General features: G+C 42.0%; 1 protein-coding gene across 10 annotated transcripts in view; it reads right to left on the bottom strand.

Annotated features, from left to right (window-relative positions):
* Nucleotides 1–4,353: 4,353 nt before the first annotated feature.
* Nucleotides 4,354–20,893, bottom strand: part of LOC135369934 (polyamine-transporting ATPase 13A3-like) — a 46,345-nt gene continuing 29,805 nt past the window's right edge. For all 10 annotated transcript variants that reach the window (XM_064603531.1, XM_064603537.1, XM_064603535.1 and 7 more), the window contains 18 exons: nt 19,971–20,141; nt 19,692–19,837; nt 17,732–17,994; nt 16,865–17,012; nt 16,675–16,788; nt 15,218–15,374; nt 14,109–14,348; nt 13,283–13,452; nt 12,980–13,078; nt 12,835–12,914; nt 12,357–12,399; nt 12,108–12,217; nt 10,775–10,944; nt 10,512–10,662; nt 9,630–9,787; nt 9,243–9,331; nt 9,071–9,157; nt 4,354–7,830 (listed from right to left, as the gene is read on the bottom strand). In XM_064603531.1, the coding sequence (XP_064459601.1) occupies nt 7,492–7,830; nt 9,071–9,157; nt 9,243–9,331; nt 9,630–9,787; nt 10,512–10,662; nt 10,775–10,944; nt 12,108–12,217; nt 12,357–12,399; nt 12,835–12,914; nt 12,980–13,078; nt 13,283–13,452; nt 14,109–14,348; nt 15,218–15,374; nt 16,675–16,788; nt 16,865–17,012; nt 17,732–17,994; nt 19,692–19,837; nt 19,971–20,141 (2,735 nt within the window). In that variant the 3' untranslated portion in view covers nt 4,354–7,491. The remainder of the gene's footprint in view (nt 7,831–9,070; nt 9,158–9,242; nt 9,332–9,629; nt 9,788–10,511; nt 10,663–10,774; nt 10,945–12,107; nt 12,218–12,356; nt 12,400–12,834; nt 12,915–12,979; nt 13,079–13,282; nt 13,453–14,108; nt 14,349–15,217; nt 15,375–16,674; nt 16,789–16,864; nt 17,013–17,731; nt 17,995–19,691; nt 19,838–19,970; nt 20,142–20,893) is intronic.

Raw genomic sequence — 20,893 nt, forward strand, 5'->3', positions numbered from 1 at the left:
GCAGATAGTACTGGCTTCAGATAAGCAGAATCTGCACTAGCAGCTCCACGTGAACAAGAAAAAGGTGCAAAACCGTGGGTTCTCAAGGACTCGTGGAAACCGTGATTGTGAGCGACAATGCAAGCACCTTCTTGTACTTCCTTCGTTTGTACCCTCATTTCCGTGGTCAGGAGTAAAACCCGGGACCCAAACCCAGTAAAACCCAAAAGGGAAAAAAAAAAAAAGTGGGAGGACTATACACTCAACGCTTGACATTTCGAGCAGACACTCTTCATCAGAAAAAAAGACTTCCCCTCCACCTTTTTCTGATGGAGAGCGTCTGCTCGAAACGTTAGGTGTCTAGAGGAAGACAGCTGTTTCTGTTAACGTGAAGGCCGCCTGCTGGTTCATGCGCGTGTTAACCTTTCGATAAACGTTTGTATTCGCAGAGGCACCTAAGTCATTGACAAAAAGTGGTACTCAAAAGCTGCGCTCGTTGACGTTGGCAATACGTCCCCGAGCTTGACAAAAAAGATACAATTTAGTAAATGGAACACGACTCTGTCAAATCCAATAAAATATAGAAGTGATGAACCCTTTATAGCTCTAGAAAGTAATTTGCAGCAGGTTTTGCCCTTGTGAATGCTATGTTACCTGTATATTTTTTTTTCCTCATACAGCCTCAGAGCTTCTAGCACACTGAAACTGACTAAAGTAGCTCGAGCACGTTGAGATTTATAGGGTAGTTTAGCACTGTGTTTGATTTTTAACACTAACATGTTTTTTTTTCTTTTTTCAACTGCTGCTGTGACAAGGATCACGTGCATTGACATTTGCCTTGCTTTCATGCTGTCCTTGCGTTATTACTAGTGGCTTAACATTTCGTAAGTTTTCATTTGGCCAACAGCGCTTTACATCTTCGACAACTTTCTGGGCTTGCTTGAAGTTTTGTCCCATACCAAAGCCACGTATTAGTAGCGAGAGTGACCAGATGAACCACAAGAGCAGTTTCATGAAAAACAGAAAAAGTCACAGTGTACCAAGAACTTCTGCAACGCTGTCAAAACGCTGCTGCGGCGTTGCACGCAATGCAAACTCGAATACACAAAAATATGCAGTACTTCTGTACATATTCCTATCATAGTAGCAGAGTCAAGTACGCTAATAATAGATCCGATAATCTTGCCTCCAGGACAGATCCCAGAAAGAGTGCAAACAAGATTATTCCGAGCACCATCTCTCTGACAGAAGTTTCAAAAAAATTTTACACGCCTAACTGTGTTTACGCCTCTGCACGTTTCATCTCCTTTCGATTACAGAGCCTGACGAATGCGTGCAAACCACGAAGAAAATATGATCTATCAATCACTAACTCACTGGTCGTCGAATCACTGACTGGGCCCATTCCGATTTCGCACTTCTCCCGCTTCCAATGTTTTCCGACTGGCAATATACCTTACCTGAATCAAACGAGTGCGCATGAACAGCCCACAAACGTTATTTTACGAGTATTATACACGTCTGAACAGCTGCAAAACAAATCAAGCACCCATCACAATGTGCGTTCTTGCTCAACCATGTCATTTTCTGCCGGGATGACAGATCAATGGAGAGACGTTTTTCAACGCTACAGTAACGTCGTTAACGCGGTGGAGAATACGTAGCGGTGCAAAGCAAGCAGAGAACAGCTAATAGTCGGCAGCAAATTTAATGGCTTTTGGTATCTCTTGGTGACCGTATTGTGAGAACGCTATTACGATATAATGATACAATTTCCAGCAATTTCAACAGAGTGCGCCTCCAGGTGCACATGAAAAAATTTTACGACAAATCAAAAGCATTTAACTGACTTCTGAAGGTGACGTTTCTGGAGTGTTCTTACAACGCTATTTTAAGTGCTCTGTTCACGATGCATAGTTTACTTTGGGTATCTTGCAAAATGCTAGCGTGGTAAGATTTTTGTTAACACCAATCCTAGACACCACAATCTCGACCTTGGGTAATATTGAAGATTATTCAGTGGCAATCTTTGAAAAATCAACATGCACATAACTATCTGATTTTAGTTTTCTAGAAATTTCTAGATGAGTTTGGAGGGCACACAGAAATTGCGAAACAAAAGTTCTGGATGATAGAGAAGTGATAAGACTTTCATGCCCCATAGTTCATTTGATGTGTTGATATATTTCATTGTGGACACACAGCGGATTCTTGTACTGCATTCTTTCTTTGAAAAAGAGGTTAACCTCTTAATTTGTGACACGTAAACAAAATTAGGCAACGACGGGTTATATCCAATCAAAAAGATGGATTCCAGTGGCTCATCAAATAAGCCCTCACTCTGGACATATCATTCCAGCCTTAACGTAGAATCATTGCAAATAAAATTCAGGAAATGGAGAATTTACCCTACAGATTAGCATTATGAAAATAAAAGTTTTGACGAATCATTAACAGACTGGCTTGGCGGAGATAAAAGAGAATGCAAAAATTTCGTATCGGTTAATCCCGCAGAAGTGCAGAAGGTTTTCCAGAAAAAAAATAAATAAAAATTACTGTTAATGAAGTTCAATGCGAGCCGTGAAGCGACACTTCTTGCAGTTGCGCAACTCTTGGAAGCACTTCAAACACGAGAAACTGCAAAACAAGCGCAAGCGCGCTCGATAAACAAGAAAGGCCTTAATGAAGCGGAAATACCGCAGGATCGGTCAACCGAGGGAGAAAAATAAATGACAAGCAAATGGTTTCACGTTGCACGCGTGCGCCCAGCAGTTATTGCAAAAATAAAAAATAAATGAATATCCGCCGATCGTTTGCGAGCAATTTACGACCAACGCGGCAAACAAGAATCGCAGAAGACGAGGTGCTTGTTACAACAAAATAGCAGATCACACACGACGCCCATGACTCAATAAGTGGCATGAAGAGCCGTGTCTCTTTTTTTTCTTATTTGTAGCACCAGTTCTGGCGCAAGTGAAGCATTTAGTCGATTTTAGTGGGTGTTTTACGGGCTCTAACACTTTCCCTGACGTCGGTCCGCGAATTTGTCATTGTCAAACACTTCAAATGAATCAGACGTTTGATTTCGGAACGAATTTATGAGATCGGCGTTAATTAATCTTCGAATCAAACACGGATTCTCACACTGCCACCGAGTTATTATTGAAGCTGCATATGCTGTGCACAACTAACGCGCGCGCGGCTTTGTCTAATCTACCGACATTGCAGTGGTTAAGACGCAACACGGGTTCTAATTAACGCCAGGGTACATATCGGCAAACACCTCTTCAAATGTGTTAGGCTTAGCGAACAACGATTGGTCAACGAGGTTAGGCAGTGTCTTCTGCGTCATTTAAAACACGCAGACATTCGACGAGAATCGGAATGAATTTACCTTTGCGTTGCGTTAACCGATGCTCTTGGAGCAAGTTCATGCTTGCTCCGCGAAATGAAGGACTTTGCTACAAAGGGCGAAGCAAACCATTTGTATTTACTTCCAACGCCAGCGCCATGTTGAGTGACAACTACATACGTCACGGGCAACGTCACGTGCAAACGATAACGATGGGGGGAGGGAGAGACGGGCATCCGTAGTTTATCCGCTCGTACAAGACGCGAGATGCGGTGCATTACGATTTAATTGACCCTGTCCACGGAAGGTGGGTTTCGGTGATCGTCCTTGCGTGACGACACGGACGCGGGCAAAGGAAAGCGTCTCGTCAGAGGAGAAAAACGCGCAGTCTTTTGTTTTCGGAACTTCCTTCTGAAACAGTACATGAGAGGTGGCTTTATTTTTCTATTTGTTTACTCTTACTGAGTACTCGCTACTCATTTGCCATCGAAAAGGAGCGAAAGATCTGCAAACGTTTGCTCAAACTGTCCACCATAACCTTCACAGAAAAAAAAGAAAAAAAAAAGATGCTAATTAAAATAATATGATAAAATTGCTGAAGTGGCACTTCACGACATTAATGAAATTAAATTATAATAATGAAACTGCACGAGGGGGAGGAGTATTGGACAAAGCTGCCATAGGAGGTGGCCACAAACAAATACAGGTTCAGTTACAAATAAGGCAGAAGTCTCCCGCCGACTAGCTAAAAAAGAAAAAAAAAAGAACACAGGAAAACTACTTTGGCTGTCACAGGAAGCGCCAATGTCTAGTGCTTTAAATTTTATTTTTTCTCACCATGCAATGTTTCATGAAAGTATTGCATTCACAACGTAACCGTCCCCGTAACCAATACTTGTAATCAATGACGCGATTATTTCTTAATACCTATCAATCGCTTCACTGGTTCGTTGTGGGTTATTCCTGCATGCAGGGAGAGTTCAGACAGTAACACACAAAACCAAGTTCAACGAGCGTATTACTTCAGTTTTGTTAAATACATCATTTTATTAAATCTGATCGTAAAAGGGCCTCAAAAACAGATCTAAAGAAGGCCACACAGTCTGTGCAGTAACATGCTTTTTTTTTCTTCTTTTTCTTACAAATATTTCATTTTCACTTCTTTTATGAAGCACTGTACACAAAAACGAATAAATACCTCCACAAGCTGCAAAACAATTGCAGTAGAAAATGGTAGAGAGATGACGACTCGTCACAGGGTAGTGCAAGCCTTGCTGCACGTTACACATTATGAAAACAATATGCAGCCCCTATTTTCGCCAAAGCTTTTGATTATTTGGAGATAGTGGGTGCCCAGAACGTTAAACTTGTATGGAACAGAAATTCCATGCATGAGCTGCAAGGCCATTTTGCATGGCATTTTTAATATAGAGAAAAAACAAAACAAAAAAAAAGAACAGTTGAGGATGACCGATATCCCAGAGCTATTTTATCTTGTAACACTCATGAAGTCACAGAGTCCTGTTTGGAAGATGAATCTCTCCCTGAGATTATGTTAACTTACATGGTATAAAAGTTGTCAAAATATGTATTAGCTCTGTCTATGTACTGCTGCCACGATGAAACGTATGTTGTGTGCTGTGGAACCTTGTCAAGTTGAAGTCATGTTTGCTACAGCAATTTGTCATTTGTTTTTCTGTCTTTGCTTTTGAGTTGGGAAGACATTTTTAGAATGAGAAGTTGCGTGTAGTATAGAAATTTATAAAAAATGACAGGCATATATGTAGCAGTACTTTCCGAGAGTATATATAGATGTAGCACATAATATTCATTATGTACATTCTAGGCTTTGGTTCTATATAGATATTCAACAACTAAATTGAACTATGTTCCAATTTGGTGGCAAAAACCAAAGAGATAACAAATATAATAAATAGGATGCAAGACAACTGTACCTTATGTGCTTTTTAAATATATAATTGCTACGTGACATTTACTGTATTTACCATATTTTCTCTCGGTGCATAATAAATAGCGATCTTGGGAGCCAATGCTGACAAGAAAGTAATATTCTGTAAGCAAATAAAGCCCCATGTATATATATGTTTCGTACAAAGTGAATAATGTGCAATAAGTGTATAATAACAAAGGGGAAAATATGTAATTCAAAAAGTAACCTGGCAAGTTGGAAGTGAAAGCAGAAGAGCTTTGGCCCCAAGCATCCCCGTACATTTAATGTCAATACAACAAACTCACAGCTTGCTATATCAAAGTTTGTTATAACAAAGTTTGTTATATGAAAGTTTGTTATATCAAAGTTTGTTATATCAAAGTTTGACTGCTTTTGCAGCAAATGTTAATTGTAAGTGTAACTTAATTAAAAAATAGACGAGAAATGGTTATCTCCTATTCCCTTAGGAAGCAGAGCAAGCAGGTCTATCAGGCAAGAAACAGATAAAACAATTTGAGATCCTAAGTTTTCTGTCACATTTATGTCTTGGTCACATTGCACATGGTGCTGGCTTACAACAGAGCTGATGTGTTATGCATATATAAATAACCAAACCATATTACAAGTACAGTTCCGAGGACTCCATCCAATGCGTTCGTGTAAGGTATATTACAGTATAAAATTCGGCACAAGTGTTAAAAAAGCAGTCGGTAATCTAGCACCCGCAATGGTAAAATTTTCACGAAATTTATAGTGTCACCTACACTGCCAAAATTCTACCAGTAAAAACATCATACAGTAAGTACATCTTATGAGTAAAAAATATGTTCTTTGCATTCCAACTTTGTCAGTACAACAAAAGCGTTTTCAATCTCAAGATAATCAGATTGTATAATTAACGGTCTGCGTTAAGTTTTCGAAGAGATCAGATTACCCATCATTCTTGTCGGCGCTCTACAACCTTCACAAACAGGCATTCACAAACATGACCGCATGACAGATGTCTTGCGCTGTCTACTCTTTTCACATCATGTAAAACATACGAAAATACGGTTTTATTGTCTGCGGCAGACGCGGCTATGCTTCGATCTTGCATGAGAAAAAAACTAAATATAGCATCCAAATGTGCAAGGAGGTGTGGAGCATGTTGATTTACTTGAAACAATATGGAACAATTCAATTTTTTTTTTGAAACATGAAACAAACACAATATTCGCGTTTGTTCATCGCAAACAAACTAAACACACAGCATATCTTTTGCGTTTGTCCATTATGTTTAAAGAACGTAGTATTCCACATTTTTTTGTCGGGACATCAAAGGCAAGAAAGCACTATGCTGCACGTGCGTGCACACGCAACCACGTGTACGCTCACATTCCAGCCGGATTTTTGATCAATGCTACCTCCAGCATCTCTTGGATGTGACCCGAGTCAAAGAAAGCAGAGTTGTAGTCTCATTTTTTTTTTCTTCTCTCAAGGCAATGCAATTTTGTAGCATATTTTGCGGCACTGAGTGTCCAATGGTGCAAAATATGCAGAGACACGATTCGCTCTGGCAGGCACTTGAACTACAATGTGTTTTTTTTTTACATTTTGCAGGAATGTGCAACAACTGCAGTGAAAGTACAGTGCTCCGGCTGCTTTATGCGGAAGTGCGTTTCAACCCAGTGCTACGGTAAGAAGTCAACCTCAACAGCCCCGTAGCCAGCATAACCTAATCTTTGCAGTAGTAGCCCTAATGGTATGAGAGATACTGCTGCGGCTGTTTCATGGAGACTTGGACCCTCAAATATCTTTTGGAAAATAACTTCTGCAGCAGTTTTTTTTTTTTTTTTTTTTTTACAAATGCCCCCCTCCCACTACTATACACGTAGCCCTCTTAGGGAATGACAGTTTCGTACCTGCTGTGCATTGGCAGCAAATGCCTCTATGCCGATTTCAAATTATATCCCCTTCGAAGCCGAAATTTGAAATTTTGTCAAACACCGTAACTACCGACACAACTGCCATTACAGCAACTCTGTCAACCTTTTCCATGTCTAGCAAGTCGAGCCACTTCATAGCCCTTTCGTATCAACTTCACCAGGCCCTTGCGTATCAACTTCATCAAAATTCAACGCCACCTCCGTAAACCACTCTTCCTTCATAGTTACCGATAACAAGGAGCAGACACAGACCTCTTCAACCTCGAATGCGAACCGCGATGTTCTCACATGTGTGTGACGTACAAATCTGGATCATTTTTTTCGCTGTATTCGCTGTTCACCGTGTTTATGGTTTCGATGCCCTTCACAGCAGCAATGCCGTTCCACTGCGGCTTGGCAGACGGTGCGTCACCGTTCTTCTGTAAGGCACAAGCGGGCTGGCTGTAATCTCCGGCCTCCATCGAGGGCGAAGAGATGATGGCTGAATATCCGGTCGAAGGGTACCACCAGGGGTCAGGGCTGCTTTGCAGCTCAAATTCCTCCTGAAGCTGACGGTAGGCTGGGCTTCCGCTGAAGAACCTCAGCTGCACCTTCTTGAAAAGTAAGCCCTGCACGAGGTAGGTCTGATAGAAAAGAGACAACGTATTATTTCAGAAACAGTTCATCTTGTAGTACGGCGAAGAAAAGTTTACGGAAACACGCTCAGGCGCATTCCTTCCTCGGAGAGACACGCGAGGAGCGTTAAGGGGTTCCGCGCGGATTTACGGACGTGTGCCTAGGTAACGCAGTAGCCCGTATGGTATGGACTAGAGCCCTGCACCATCCGCGGATGGAAGCGGATATCCGCAAGATACTTGCCAGATTATACCAACATGCTTCCGGCGGTCTTTACGCGTCCTTCGAAACGTGCAGATTTTGCGGGTCGGATGCGGATGGTGCGTTTTGCTCAGCGGATCGGATGTAAACTGTTGTGTATGTTGCAGATGCGGATCAGATGCGGTAAGGTGTGCGCGGATGCGGGTCGGATGCGGATGCCAAAAATCTCATCCGCGCAGGGCTCCAGTATGGACTACCGTACGGACTACTACTACGGACTTGACGCTAGTGTGTCACTCTGAAAGAGGAATGCGCCGGAGCGTGTTCCTTAAACTGTTGTCCAGCAGTGTACCAGGTGGTGAAGTAACTCATTTCTGATGTACGGCACTCTCCACGGCATGCTTGTGTATAGTATCGTTCCCGCGTCCTGAACTGCCGATTCTAGCTCCTATTGCTCGGGCTGAAAGTGTATGAAGGGCTCGTGACATGAAGCTTTTTCGAAAAGGTTAGTTCCATTTCGCAAGCTTCTGTCACCAGATCAAGATTGTTCTCCGTAGCAGAAGTTCTTTGGCGTCAAAACTTTAAATAAAAAAATTAAAGTATAGCGGAATGGTAACACTACGGGAGACACAGCTGGAACGTGCTTAGGACATACCACTTACAATTAGCAGACAAAAATGAGAGAGACACGCAGAAAGGAAAACAACTAAGTTTGCTGTTCATGATACCCCACACGTTTAAACTTCGCTGCGACCCCCTATGACCCCTCCTTACCAGAACTAGAAGTTCACAGCAAATAATTTCAGAGCCATGTCATTACTTAAAGGGACCATGAAACGATATCTGACAAGCCTACAATCATTTTCAATTTGTTCCTCCGTACTAAAGCATTCCCCCTGTGAAATAAGAAGTTGAAAAATCATTCAATAAAATCAAATCGTTATCATATCATCTCATGGTCCCTTTAATACCGGTGTCAAGTATTAGTCCCTTCAATTTTCACGCATATTCGAGGTCCAGAACAGAAATGTCAAGTCACTGACGTACCTCTGTGATGTACGCAATCACAAAGTGAGCTGCCGCAAGACCAACGCATGCTGCCCTGAATTCCAGGTTTACGTCTTTCACGAAAAACTAAAACGAATAAAAAGAAGCATTTTTTTAACAAAAAAGACACTTCCACCTCTCGGAACGGAGCTCTTCGAAAATGTACACTTACGTCGAATGCGTTGACGAGAAATTGTGATGGGTACAGCACCAAGTAGAGTGTCATGGCAGTCATTAACACCAGAGAAGACAAAAACCAATCTGCGGAGGAAGATCACGACATGGATTGATAATAACGTTGACTCATATAGTCAGCAACGCCAGACCCGGCTAACTCAGAGCCGCACCTGAGGAAATACAACTGCAAAGTTACACTGTTCCTCGTATAAAGTGGTGGCAAAATAATGGAAATTTGTTCGGAGGTCCAAAGAGATCGAACCTTTATGTGATATGAGCATCACAAGTTAGCTAAAATCAAATTGTATAGGTATATATCTGTTACAAAACGACTGTTCTTTTGGATTTGATGCCTATGTCATCAGAGGTTGTGTGTACTCACAGTTTGAAAATATGGTTTTCCGGTAGGGATGACCCTTTGAGAATATCACAGCTAAAGTTATGTATTGGAAAACGGACACAGCAAACACCACATAGTTGTCTTGACAGGCAAGTTCCTCATCCTCATCCCCGCCGTCAACTTGAATGTGCGGTTGATACCTAAAAGATGTGAAAATTTCTTGTGAGAAAGCTACAAAGGCAGGCATTTATATTTACTGAGCCCAAAATACGTAAAGCTGCGGGAATATTTATCTATTTTTTTAATGCCGCAACGAATAATTGTGTATTAGATTCTAATCCCGAATCCAATGATTTCTATTTGAATTTTGAATCAACAAAATGTCTCTTTCAAACTATGTACACATAAGCCAGAAAACGTCACAACAGAGCACTAAAACGAAGTCAGTGCTGCCCTCTACGAAGATTCATATGCATATATCACATGTGCTGAATATATACTCCTATGTACATATTCGTTTCAGTTACATAACTGTTTGCTCCAGGTGTATATAGCTATTCCCTTTGTATTCACTTTGGTTTTAAAATGTATTCACAGCACCCTTGTAGTGAGCCCTGGTGTGGGAAATACCCTTTAAAATGTTCTCTGAGGCACACTGCTTTTCCACTGCAACATCCAAATGACGTCCAACCAACATTATTCCAACATCCTATGGTATTACATGCATATGACCCTATCGTTAAACAGAGATTGCGTCACGATCATTCAAAGGCGACTTGGACGTCTCTCGGACGTTAGTCGGACGTCTCTCGGACGTGCGAGGGTGATGAAAAAATAGGGCGTGTCACGAAACAAATACAGTAATCAGTTCAGTGTAAGAAACACCACATGTTCAACATTGCAGAAGATAAAAAGGGGATGTACCAGGACTGTCGCCAGAGAAGAAGGACACCACTCATCTGAGCAAGTACGACTAGAAGAATCTGACTAAGTATGGAGACGAGCGGAGTGAGGCCCATCAGACTCAACGGCGGAGGACTCTTGTCCAGGACAGGGGAAGGACGCGTACGTCCAACTGAAAGTGCACAATGAACTATTTTTCAGGAACACGAGCAACAGTAGACGCTGGGATACAGGAGGGAGCGACTATATATATATATAGTCGTAGTTGAGTGATATGTACTCACAGACGGCAGCAAAGAGAGTGATGAGGAAGAGATCAACGTAGAGGAACTGCAAGTCGGTCAGGTTGCTGTACAAGCTGTACAGGATAACCACAGACGTAAACTGGGTCATGCTGTAGCATGCCATGTACTTGAGAATGCCAAACGACGTCACCAATGCAGCACGGCCTTCTCTGGAAAATGTGGAGACAAACCCTTCAGTGATTTATCCAGACCCCCCCTACACCCCCCCCCCAAAAAAAAATCTGCAGGAGAGCCCCCTAAAATTTTGTGAGATTGCACAACATTTCGTCAAAAGCAAGTAAAGACACCCCCCTTGCGGAACCCATCATCACCCCCCCCCCCCCCCCACAAGGATGAAATTCTGGGTAAATCACTGCGAAACCCTTCGGTGAGCAGCCTGTACAGCTCCCGTCAACCTTAATAATAACGCTGGGAAAAAAATACAGTCTCGTTCCCGGGCGCTATTACTGCAACCACTGGGGCCATAAGGAATTCTTAATTGAACAGAATTATTGCGTTAGTTTAACGCAAGGGTTTTGTTCGCTTAACCTACCACCGCAGCGCCCCCACGGTGGCTGTTATCTCACTCGGAAATGAGGCTCGAACTGAACTGGTCTTGCAAGTACAAAGGGTACTCCACACAATATTCTGCTTGGCTTCAGTGCTATGACAGCAAACTGCTTTATCTTGGTCATGGATAGAGAACGAAGAATACACTTTGCTTGCACTTGGCTTGGCCTTCAAGCGAAACAATGTACATATCTCTTCTTCTACCACTGTATCTTTTTCTTTTTTTGCTTATTCCTGCGATTGTTAATGACAGAACGGTCCAACTATTTATACTTAGAGCCCGAAGTTTTCGGGAAATATTTTCTTTCTAAACTCGGGGAGTAAAAATCAGGTAAATGAACATGTGCTCTAAATTCGTGCAAATTCGGGTGGAAAAACTTCCGGTACGCTAAATTCGGGGAGAAATCGGGCTCAGTTACTCGAATTAACTGAACTGGTTTGGCGCAAACGGTGATGTAACTGCGTCTGCTGCCAAACAAGCTAGTGTGCATTCTGCGGACGTCTTGTTGAGGGCAATTTGCCGGGTAAAAATCGGGTTTCACCCCAAAGAGGCAACCTTCGATTCGGGATGCAAATTTGGGGAAGAACTGGGTTAAGCCCTAAAACTTCAGGCTCTATTTATACTTTTGAATGCTCCGTGTCTCCACCTAGAATGTTCCAAGGCCACAGTTATGTAAGTAGCACGGCAAAAGAACGCTGCAGCTTACAAAATCAGATTGACCTTACGTCCCCTTATCTTGGCAACAAGACTGTTTTGGCTTACTTGATAAGCGTCGGCACACACGAAATGTTCGCCACCTTCGATGTGAACGGCGAAGCCACGGAAGCTTCAGTTTCCGCAAGCGAGATTCCAGCGTGGGCCGCCTTCAGCGCCTAGGGCAGAATCGGAGACGAAATGTGCAAGAAGTGAAGTTCAGCATTTTGTTACAAACAATGCAGAAAGGAAAAAGCTCAATAAAAGAAATGGTTTATTGAGGAGAGCAAGTTAAGAGGAACAGATATTAATACACACCCCACAGTCGTTAGCACCATCACCACACATGCCCACATAGTACCTAAAGGAAAAGGAGATGGTTTAGGAATCATACACAGTGAAACCCCATTAGTTTTATGCAGGTGTCACGCAGGCATTTCAATGGTCATTGAAATGAATTGTTGCTGGCCACTGCTACACAGCCATTTTTTATGGTTTAGGGATCATATACAGTGAAGCCCCGTTAGTTCTATACCGGTGTCACACAGGCATTTCAATGGTCATTGAAATGAATGACGATTGAACTGAATTGCCACTGACCACTTCAATTGGGGTTTCAAATTAATGGCAAATTAACTGTGGCACGTTAGTACAGTCGGTGTACTGTAACGGAAAAGGGAAGCACTATGCTACGAACAGCAGCTGATAACTAAGATATCAATAGGGATTCGGGGAACTTAATTTATTTCAGGGTCAATAATTTTGTTGTTATTGTTGTTGTGGTATGCTACATTACCCCACTTCTTGCAGAAGTTCCACCAATTGTTGTTTCTGCTCTGGTGCCATCCTAGCAAACACAGTTCCATACACAGCAACCTAAAAGGGGGAGAAAAAATGCTTAGCTTTACGCAGACCAATATTCTGGCAACAACGAGCATTACCCTCCGCAAGGCATCCGGATGATGCTCCCGAAGCACAGCAAACGTCTTGCCAGTGACTGCCAGGTGGGGATGGACCTTGATGGGAATGCTAACGGTGTGCTGCATACAGACATTCACCACGATTAAACTTCATCATATAATAAACTGTCAGTTCGGGTACCAATAGTTGCAACCGTTGTGTCTTTGTTACGTCACAGTGCGCTGATTTGTAAATCCCACATCGCGGAAACGTACATATTTTCCGCCGCGGACAGCTGGGGGCTTTAATCATGGTTGAACAGAGTTTCATTCAGCACCACTCACAGGTAAGTCACCGTCCACGTGCTTCTGGTGCACATCAGTGGACTGCCACGATAATGCAGGAGTGCCAAGGTTTGTGACGTCTGCATTGCTGGACACGATCACAACTTGTTGGTGCTTTCCGATCATGTGACAGTCTCGTGCCACACTCAGTGCAGTCAGCATGTTGTCCCCTGAAATAGTACATGTAGTGCGAATTTGTTCATGACCACCAAAATAAAGTTGTCGTTAATTTGAATCAAAATGTCAGGTTTAATGAACGTATGCATTTCAAATTAACCGGATTTTACGCAACATCATAGGTGGTGGGATTTCCAGTTACATTATGTCAAATTTGAGTTCTGTATTTCACATTATGCTTCAAATTATCAGGATCGAATCAAATCAAATTATCAAATTAACAGTGGCAAATTAACGGAGGTTTATTAACAGAACCAAAGCACGCGCCCAGGCTAAGCGAAACCAACGGTGGTTAAATCTAAAGAAATCCGTGTGATACAGCCAAGTTCTGAATACAGTCAAACTCCTTTATAGCGAACACCTTTTTAACGAAAATACCACTACAGGAAATTTTTTTGCGGCCCCGCTGGAGCCTTATAGGTCCAATAATGGACATACTTTTTAACGAAAATACCCGTACTGCAAATTTTTTTTGCTGTCCCCTGAGTTTCGTTGTAAAGGAGTTTGACCGTATTTGTTTTGTGGAAATTTTTTTTTTCAATTATGGTCCTATTCGGCGTTTTTGCATAAAAATCACTCCGAACCCATTGGTTTTCTTATATAAAGCGTAGAACGTGGTTGTGAGCACTTTACGCTAGCTGTCGCTTACCGGTGACCATGATGGAACGTATGTTGGCATCCTGCAAGACCTGGATGATTCCGGTTGTTTCCGGTTTGAGCCTGTTCTCCATGACTAGCAAACCGAGGAACGTGAGCCCACACTCCACTTCCTCTCGTGCGATGCGATGCACTTTGGCAAAATTGGCTGTGAGGGGACGGTGAGCCAGTGCCAGCACTCTGTGGCCACGTTGCGTGTACGATGTCAGGACCTCACTAAAATCAGAAGGCACTGCACGGAGAAAATATTGTCGCGTTTACACACAGCAAGACCCAGCTGAATAATGTTTTCTTTCATTACATTACAAACATTCAAAACATTACACTTAAAAATTAGGTTGAAACGAATGCAACTCAACATAAGTCAATAACTTTCCAGCATAACCGTAATTATACAGGACATTTTTAAAAATTATTATTTATGTTTATTTATTTTATATTTATTATTATATTTTTTATACTTTTTTTATTACAATTCAGCTCATTTGCATAGCAAAACTCGGTAATTTATATCTCAAGCTGTGTAATTGCTTCTCCGGGCGGTTAAGGGCAGTGGATTTGAATCACGACTGGCTCCAATTCTGCTAGCTCGAAATTTCCTAGAAAACATCTAATTAGTAATTGAACTGCTGTCCTACAGGACATCTGCCTGGCCCTATAACCCATCTGCAAAAACAAAATTTATGTTGCTCCGATAGTTTTTCATTAAAAATCGAATTTTTTTAAAACCACATAATTAAGTTACAATTATGTATGTTCAATTTACAATTAACAATGAAGCTTTGAAATTATACATAAAAGTATAAATTTGTAATCCCAAACCATTACGTAAATTGGATTTAATTACCTTTATTGTAACATGTAGCTGTAATTGTAGCTGAATTACTTTTGAACTAGCATTTTTACAGGTCTGTCCACAGAGCACTATAGGCTCTGCAACCGATTAATAGGGGCTATTTCCCACTGGGTCCTCTGTTTTACACGTACCGGCGGACACTTATGCTCTTGCGAAAATAAAAATTCAATTGAATTTTTGGACAAGAATTTTTGGAATTCAAGATCTTTTGGACAATCACGGTTTAAAAAAAAAAACACCCGTACCTGAGTCAGTCTTGCAAAGAGATGCTATAGTCTCCGGAGCGCCCTTGCAGTACACGTCGAAGTGAGATGCTCCGAGCACCCGGGCTACTACGCTCATGCGCTGCATACTGGACGAAAATGGAAGCTCTCGTACTATGCCTACTTCTAAGTGTTCCACCTGCAAAACAACATTGCCCAGACATTCTTTTGAAACCGTGCCCCACTGACCGAGGAACCGTGCGGCTTTACTGTCACAATATTTGGCTGTCGTGAGCTGTGGGAGGAGGCACGTCACGGCATTCCAAGAGGTGCTCAGAAAATCATAATAAAAATGTATTAATTTTAATAATATTTACTTATTTAATTTAATAATATTTTTTATTTAATTTAATAATATTTATTTATTTAATTTAATAATATTTATTTATTTTAATATTTATTTATTTATTATAAAATATTTTGCGTCAACCACGAACACGTGAATCAAGTGAAAGCTGTAGTACCTGACAGTGGAAAATTTGTGGCAGTAAAACTTACTGACAGCATTTATATTATGCCAACTGAGTTTTTGAGTGTGGCTAATTTGTAGTAAAAGAAAATTTTTTTTTAAAAGTTTGTAGTGTTACTTTAATGCCGTTGTACTGCACTATTCCAAGAACATACACAGTACGATATACACATACAGACACATACGACATACAGTACGAGACAAATGTTTCAGACGCCGACTATTTGGACTTGTTCGATATTTCAGACTCCCACGGGGAACCGTGACCTGCGCCATATGGTTAATTTGTTTTTACGACCATTTTTCCGGTCAGAACAAAGCCCGAACGCACGATTTTACGGACTAAAACGCTTGCGGATGACCACCGATAAGACTACTTTGGGCACTATACGGCAACAACTTCAAAACCGCCATTTTGGATCGGCACTTTTGGTAGTCGAGACGCCTGTAGGGTCTGTGTTTGAGCGCGCTGTGCCTATCCACAAGCTTTTGATGTGTTGTCGGTGAGATGAACACACGAAGTTTGTGCAAATACAAGCGGATATCATCACACACACACACACACACACACACACACAGACGCCACATGTGGCAGGACACAATTACAGACTCCTTTAGTGCAATTGAGGTAAAATAAAGTTTAGTTTAGTGACAGCCGGATTTTTCAGGCAGCTGTATTAAGGCGTTTCCGCAGCCAGTCCAGAAAATTTGTCAGCAACCGTATATATCTCTGTCACATGGGCGATTTTCAGTGATCGTTGAAACCAACGGCCATTGAAAACGGATGTGGTGCCACCTAGTGGGTAACTCGTCAACAAATTCAATGAAATTTTCTTAAAGCGTAAACGATGCAGTGGACAAGTCCCATTGCTCTTGCACTGCCATCAATGTAACGGTATCTTGTATTTCATGCGGAGCAATTTTTGCACTTTGCCGTTTAAATGCCGTTTATTGCCGTTTAAGTATTCACCTTGCTAGGATCTTCAATGACATCGCTGGAGGGACGTTTCTTATTTGGACGGACCACGGTCGGTGTAATTACGTCGTACTTGGTGTTATCCTCGATGTCCGGCTCTTCCAGCACCTGATGAAGGAGAACGTCCGGGGTTAAATAAGCGAAATTCTCTCTCTCTCTCTCTGTCCCAAATTGCAATTCCTACCCAGTCAGTTGCTTCAAACATCTTGAGGTCGAGCGGGTCCCCCGACAATTGCCCGTCGATCATTGTCAACGAGTGGCAAGTGGCCATGCCCATTAGGAATTGAGAATCCGTCGCCAGCTCTCTTGGGTCACGGTGTTCTTTGTGAAACCTATAAAGGGACATTTACAAATGCATATAGCAGCAACTACCTACAATGTAAGAACCATATAAGGAGACGCAAAGCAAATGATCTATAAGCCATGATCAAAAGCCACCACCTCATACGGAAGACACGGGCCGTAATCATAAAAAGATGTCCAAAATAGTTTTATATAGTATAATTTTTTATAATTATAATAATTTTTTATATAGTACAATAGTTTTTCAGCACTGCTTGATTGTATTCTCTTTTAAGTATACAAACAGCTTCAGCCTCCTGTGTGGGCCGGTGCTGTCGTTCAGCTAAGAAACATACTTCAAACAGGATGCTCACAGAACATCGAGCTATTCTGACTGTCTGATACCTGCTGAAGAGGAACAGAGCAGCAGAGGAAAAGCTGAGGGACAGGAACCTGTGTGAAGGTTCCGTATTAGTGAGGCTGCCCTGCTTTTCTGCTCCCGAGCCTGACACATTAGCTGTTACTCGCGTCTCTGCGGCACGGTCACTCAACCGTACCGATCACCACCTGTTATTCCCTACGTGTCGTCGCGGCACTTTTCTGCAACGATCCCTGACATCAGCAACTGTGCTGACAATTCCTGGTTTTCCCACGTTTCTAGACACCCCGAATGTTCGCCTTGCTTTTAAAATTACTATATTCGGGCAGCGCTATCAATTTCCATGGTTCCCGACCGTACTCGAGAGCGCATAGCCCATCGTAAACATACTTGCCACCCGACGCCGGCACAACCCCGAACAGGTCGAGGCCGTCCTCTGTGAGGGTGCCCGTCTTGTCAAAACAGAAACAGTTGACGCAGCCCGACGTGTTGATGGAGCGCGGAGAGATGCAGTAGACCAGGGCTCGTCGAAGCCTCGATTGCGCAAACACGATTCCTATGGTCATGGCGGCGGGCAGTGCTGGCGGAATCACAATCGTCACTATGTCCAAGGCACGAATGATTATACGGTCGACGGGTACTTTGCGCAAGCTCTGCGGAAGAATAAATACATTTTGGGCAACCGGTCAGCCTAACAGAACACTATACAGTCAACCCTCGATTTATGAACACTCTCGGTTCCCCGAAAAATCGTTCATAAATCGGGGGATTCATAAATCGAAAATTCAGTTAACTGAGTACCATCGAGCAAATGCAACAGTATTTCCGAGTTGGGATTGTGTTTATAATGTCATATATTGTGTAATTTTGCTTTGGACCATGCCTTCCGCTGTGTCAATCTTCGAAAGAGATGTCACCACATCCGCACTGGACTGGTCTCGGATTTCCTCCGGCATTTTTAACGTTCTTTTAGTAATCTCCGGGTGACAGCGACCACCTTATTCATCAACTGAGCTCAGGAACACTTGGTCGCACCTTGTGCGACCCCGGAAAACCCGTTTGTTGTTCGGATTTCGAGGGGTTAAGAACCGAGGGTGCAATACGTGGAAAGCATTTTGTCCGTTCAGGCGTCATTCATAAGACCACGGAATTATCCCTTTGAAGGTTTCTGTTGACCTCGGAACGATCCGTTCATAAATTGAGGGCAAAAACGCTGGGCAACTCCTAGTTGGTTCCCAGAAATTCCGTTCATTATTCGAATGTCGAGGTTCATAAAACGAGGGAAAAATGAATGGAAAAAGTTTGGTTCCCCCGTGCTCGTGTTCATAAAACGAGGGAATTCATAAATCGAGGGTTGACTGTATATATAGAGAGAGCCTGAAGTTTTAGGGTTTTACCCGATTCTTCCCCGAATTGAAGGTTGCCTCTTTAGGGTGAAAAACCCCGATTTTTACCCGGCAAACTGCCCTCACTGGGATGTCTGTAGGAATGCACTAACTTACCTGTTTGGCAGAAAAATGCAGTTACATCATCGTTTGTACCAAACCACTACAGTTAGTTTGAGTAACTGAGCCCAATTTCTCCCCGAATTTAGCATACAGGAAGTTTTTCCACCCAAATTCGCATGAATTTAGTGCACGTTTATTTACCCGAATTTTACCCCCCGAATGTAGGAAAAAATATTTCCCGAAAACTTCAGGCTCTATATATATAGCAGCATACTGAATGGAGAAACTCTACCATTGGGGCCATACTGGGGCCAAACATGTATTTGACGGATTTCGTATGCCCCCACCTACCTTGGAGGTATGGCTACGCAACCGTTTTACAGCTCTGGAGACAAAACCCGATTTTTGCGCCAGACATTCAAAAAACCCGAAAATGCAAGTGTCTACAGATGGTCGACTGTTCTGATACTCTCACATGATTTACTTAAAAACACATTATAAGTGTAGCTATATAATATATATATATATGTATATACAGCTATATATAAATTTAGCTATGGATATTTCAACACACGCACGCGTTTAAGGTTTTTTTTAAAAAATGGAATAGCTTGCAACGAGCAATATCTCCCATTCTGCTGCGTCGCTTTTGTGCAAAATTTCTTAATTAAAGCATCAATTAATTAATTTTAGGTAATTTGTGATCTTGTAGTTTACGTGCTTCCTTCGAGAGAACGATCGCCCGGCTATATAACTCAACAGCAAGAACGGCATCTATTTTGCTCTGCTAGTTTTTTTTCATAAAAATTCTGTAATGAATAAAACAAAACATCCTGTATATATAAACCATTATATAAATAGAACACTATAAATACACTGTACGTAGTTGTGACTGAACGCACCTTCAACACAATGGTGTACGTGAAACCAATGCTTGCCAAACCAGCCAAAAAGAGGAGGAAGTGTCGAATGTGCCGATTGAACTTGAAATCTACAGGTTTCGGGAACATGATGGATCGGACTAGTTCTCCCTTGGCTGTAAGAAAACCTGGAAACGTCGAAGTTCAATATGAACATCCTCCCACATGATGAGGCTGTCAGGAAAATATAATCTATTTAATATGGTCTCGTCGCAGATAGCCTTACTGCCCCCTGGGGTCTTAAAAGCTGCCAGCATTTACCAGTTCTGACGACAACGGCCTCGACGTTCTCGTTTCCATAGAAACGTGTCTGAATGACCTTGGTACCGCAGAATAGCGTGTGCCGCGCATGTTCCTTGGGATGGTAGATGCGTCCTTTGTTCATCGTACTTGAAGTAGGCAGTGGTGTTTTTACGACAGGGACACTTTCTCCTGTGGGAGAGAAGGGTGGCAAGCGCTTTCTCAGTACACAGTGCAGTAGAGGGTTAGTCTGTTCATATACTGAAGCATGGTACACAGCACACGTGAAACAGGAATGAAGTAAAGAAAGACAAGACAGTTTGCTACACTCCCAACTAATGAAATGATTTATTGAAAACTAATGAAATGATTTATTGAAAACTAATGAAATGATTTATTGAAAACTAATGAAATGATTTATTGAAAACTAATGAAATGATTTATTGAAAACTAATGAAATGATTTATTGAAAACTAATGAAATGATTTATTGAAAAAATGATTCATTTCATTAGCTGCGAGTGCTGCAAACTGTCCTGTCTTTCTTTACTTTCGTCCTTGTCTTATGTGCGCTGTGTAGTATCATGCTTCAAGGGCTTTCGCATGACGTCCAGGATGATTATCGTCATTTTCGGCCTATAACACGTGTGTAAAAAAAAAAAAAAAAGTTGAAAAAATTGGTTGTGCGTGTTGTCTATGAGTGTGTGCTATAAATACATTTCCGTACAGTGTATTGTCAGTGACCTTGTTTACCGCGCAGGGTGATGACACTGACGTTCCCGAGGGCATGCAATTGACCGTAAGTCCATAACCCTTGAATTCACAGCGATTTTACAATATTTACAATATAAGGCTTCACCCCAATAAAACGTGGCCTACATGTAGGTCATGTGCAATACAGGGTATCGTAGTACATAGAGCTGTGTTTGGCGTATTGCTGCCAGT

Source organism: Ornithodoros turicata, chromosome 10 (genome assembly GCF_037126465.1).
Source record: "Ornithodoros turicata isolate Travis chromosome 10, ASM3712646v1, whole genome shotgun sequence".
Lineage (NCBI taxonomy): Eukaryota > Metazoa > Arthropoda > Arachnida > Ixodida > Argasidae > Ornithodoros > Ornithodoros turicata.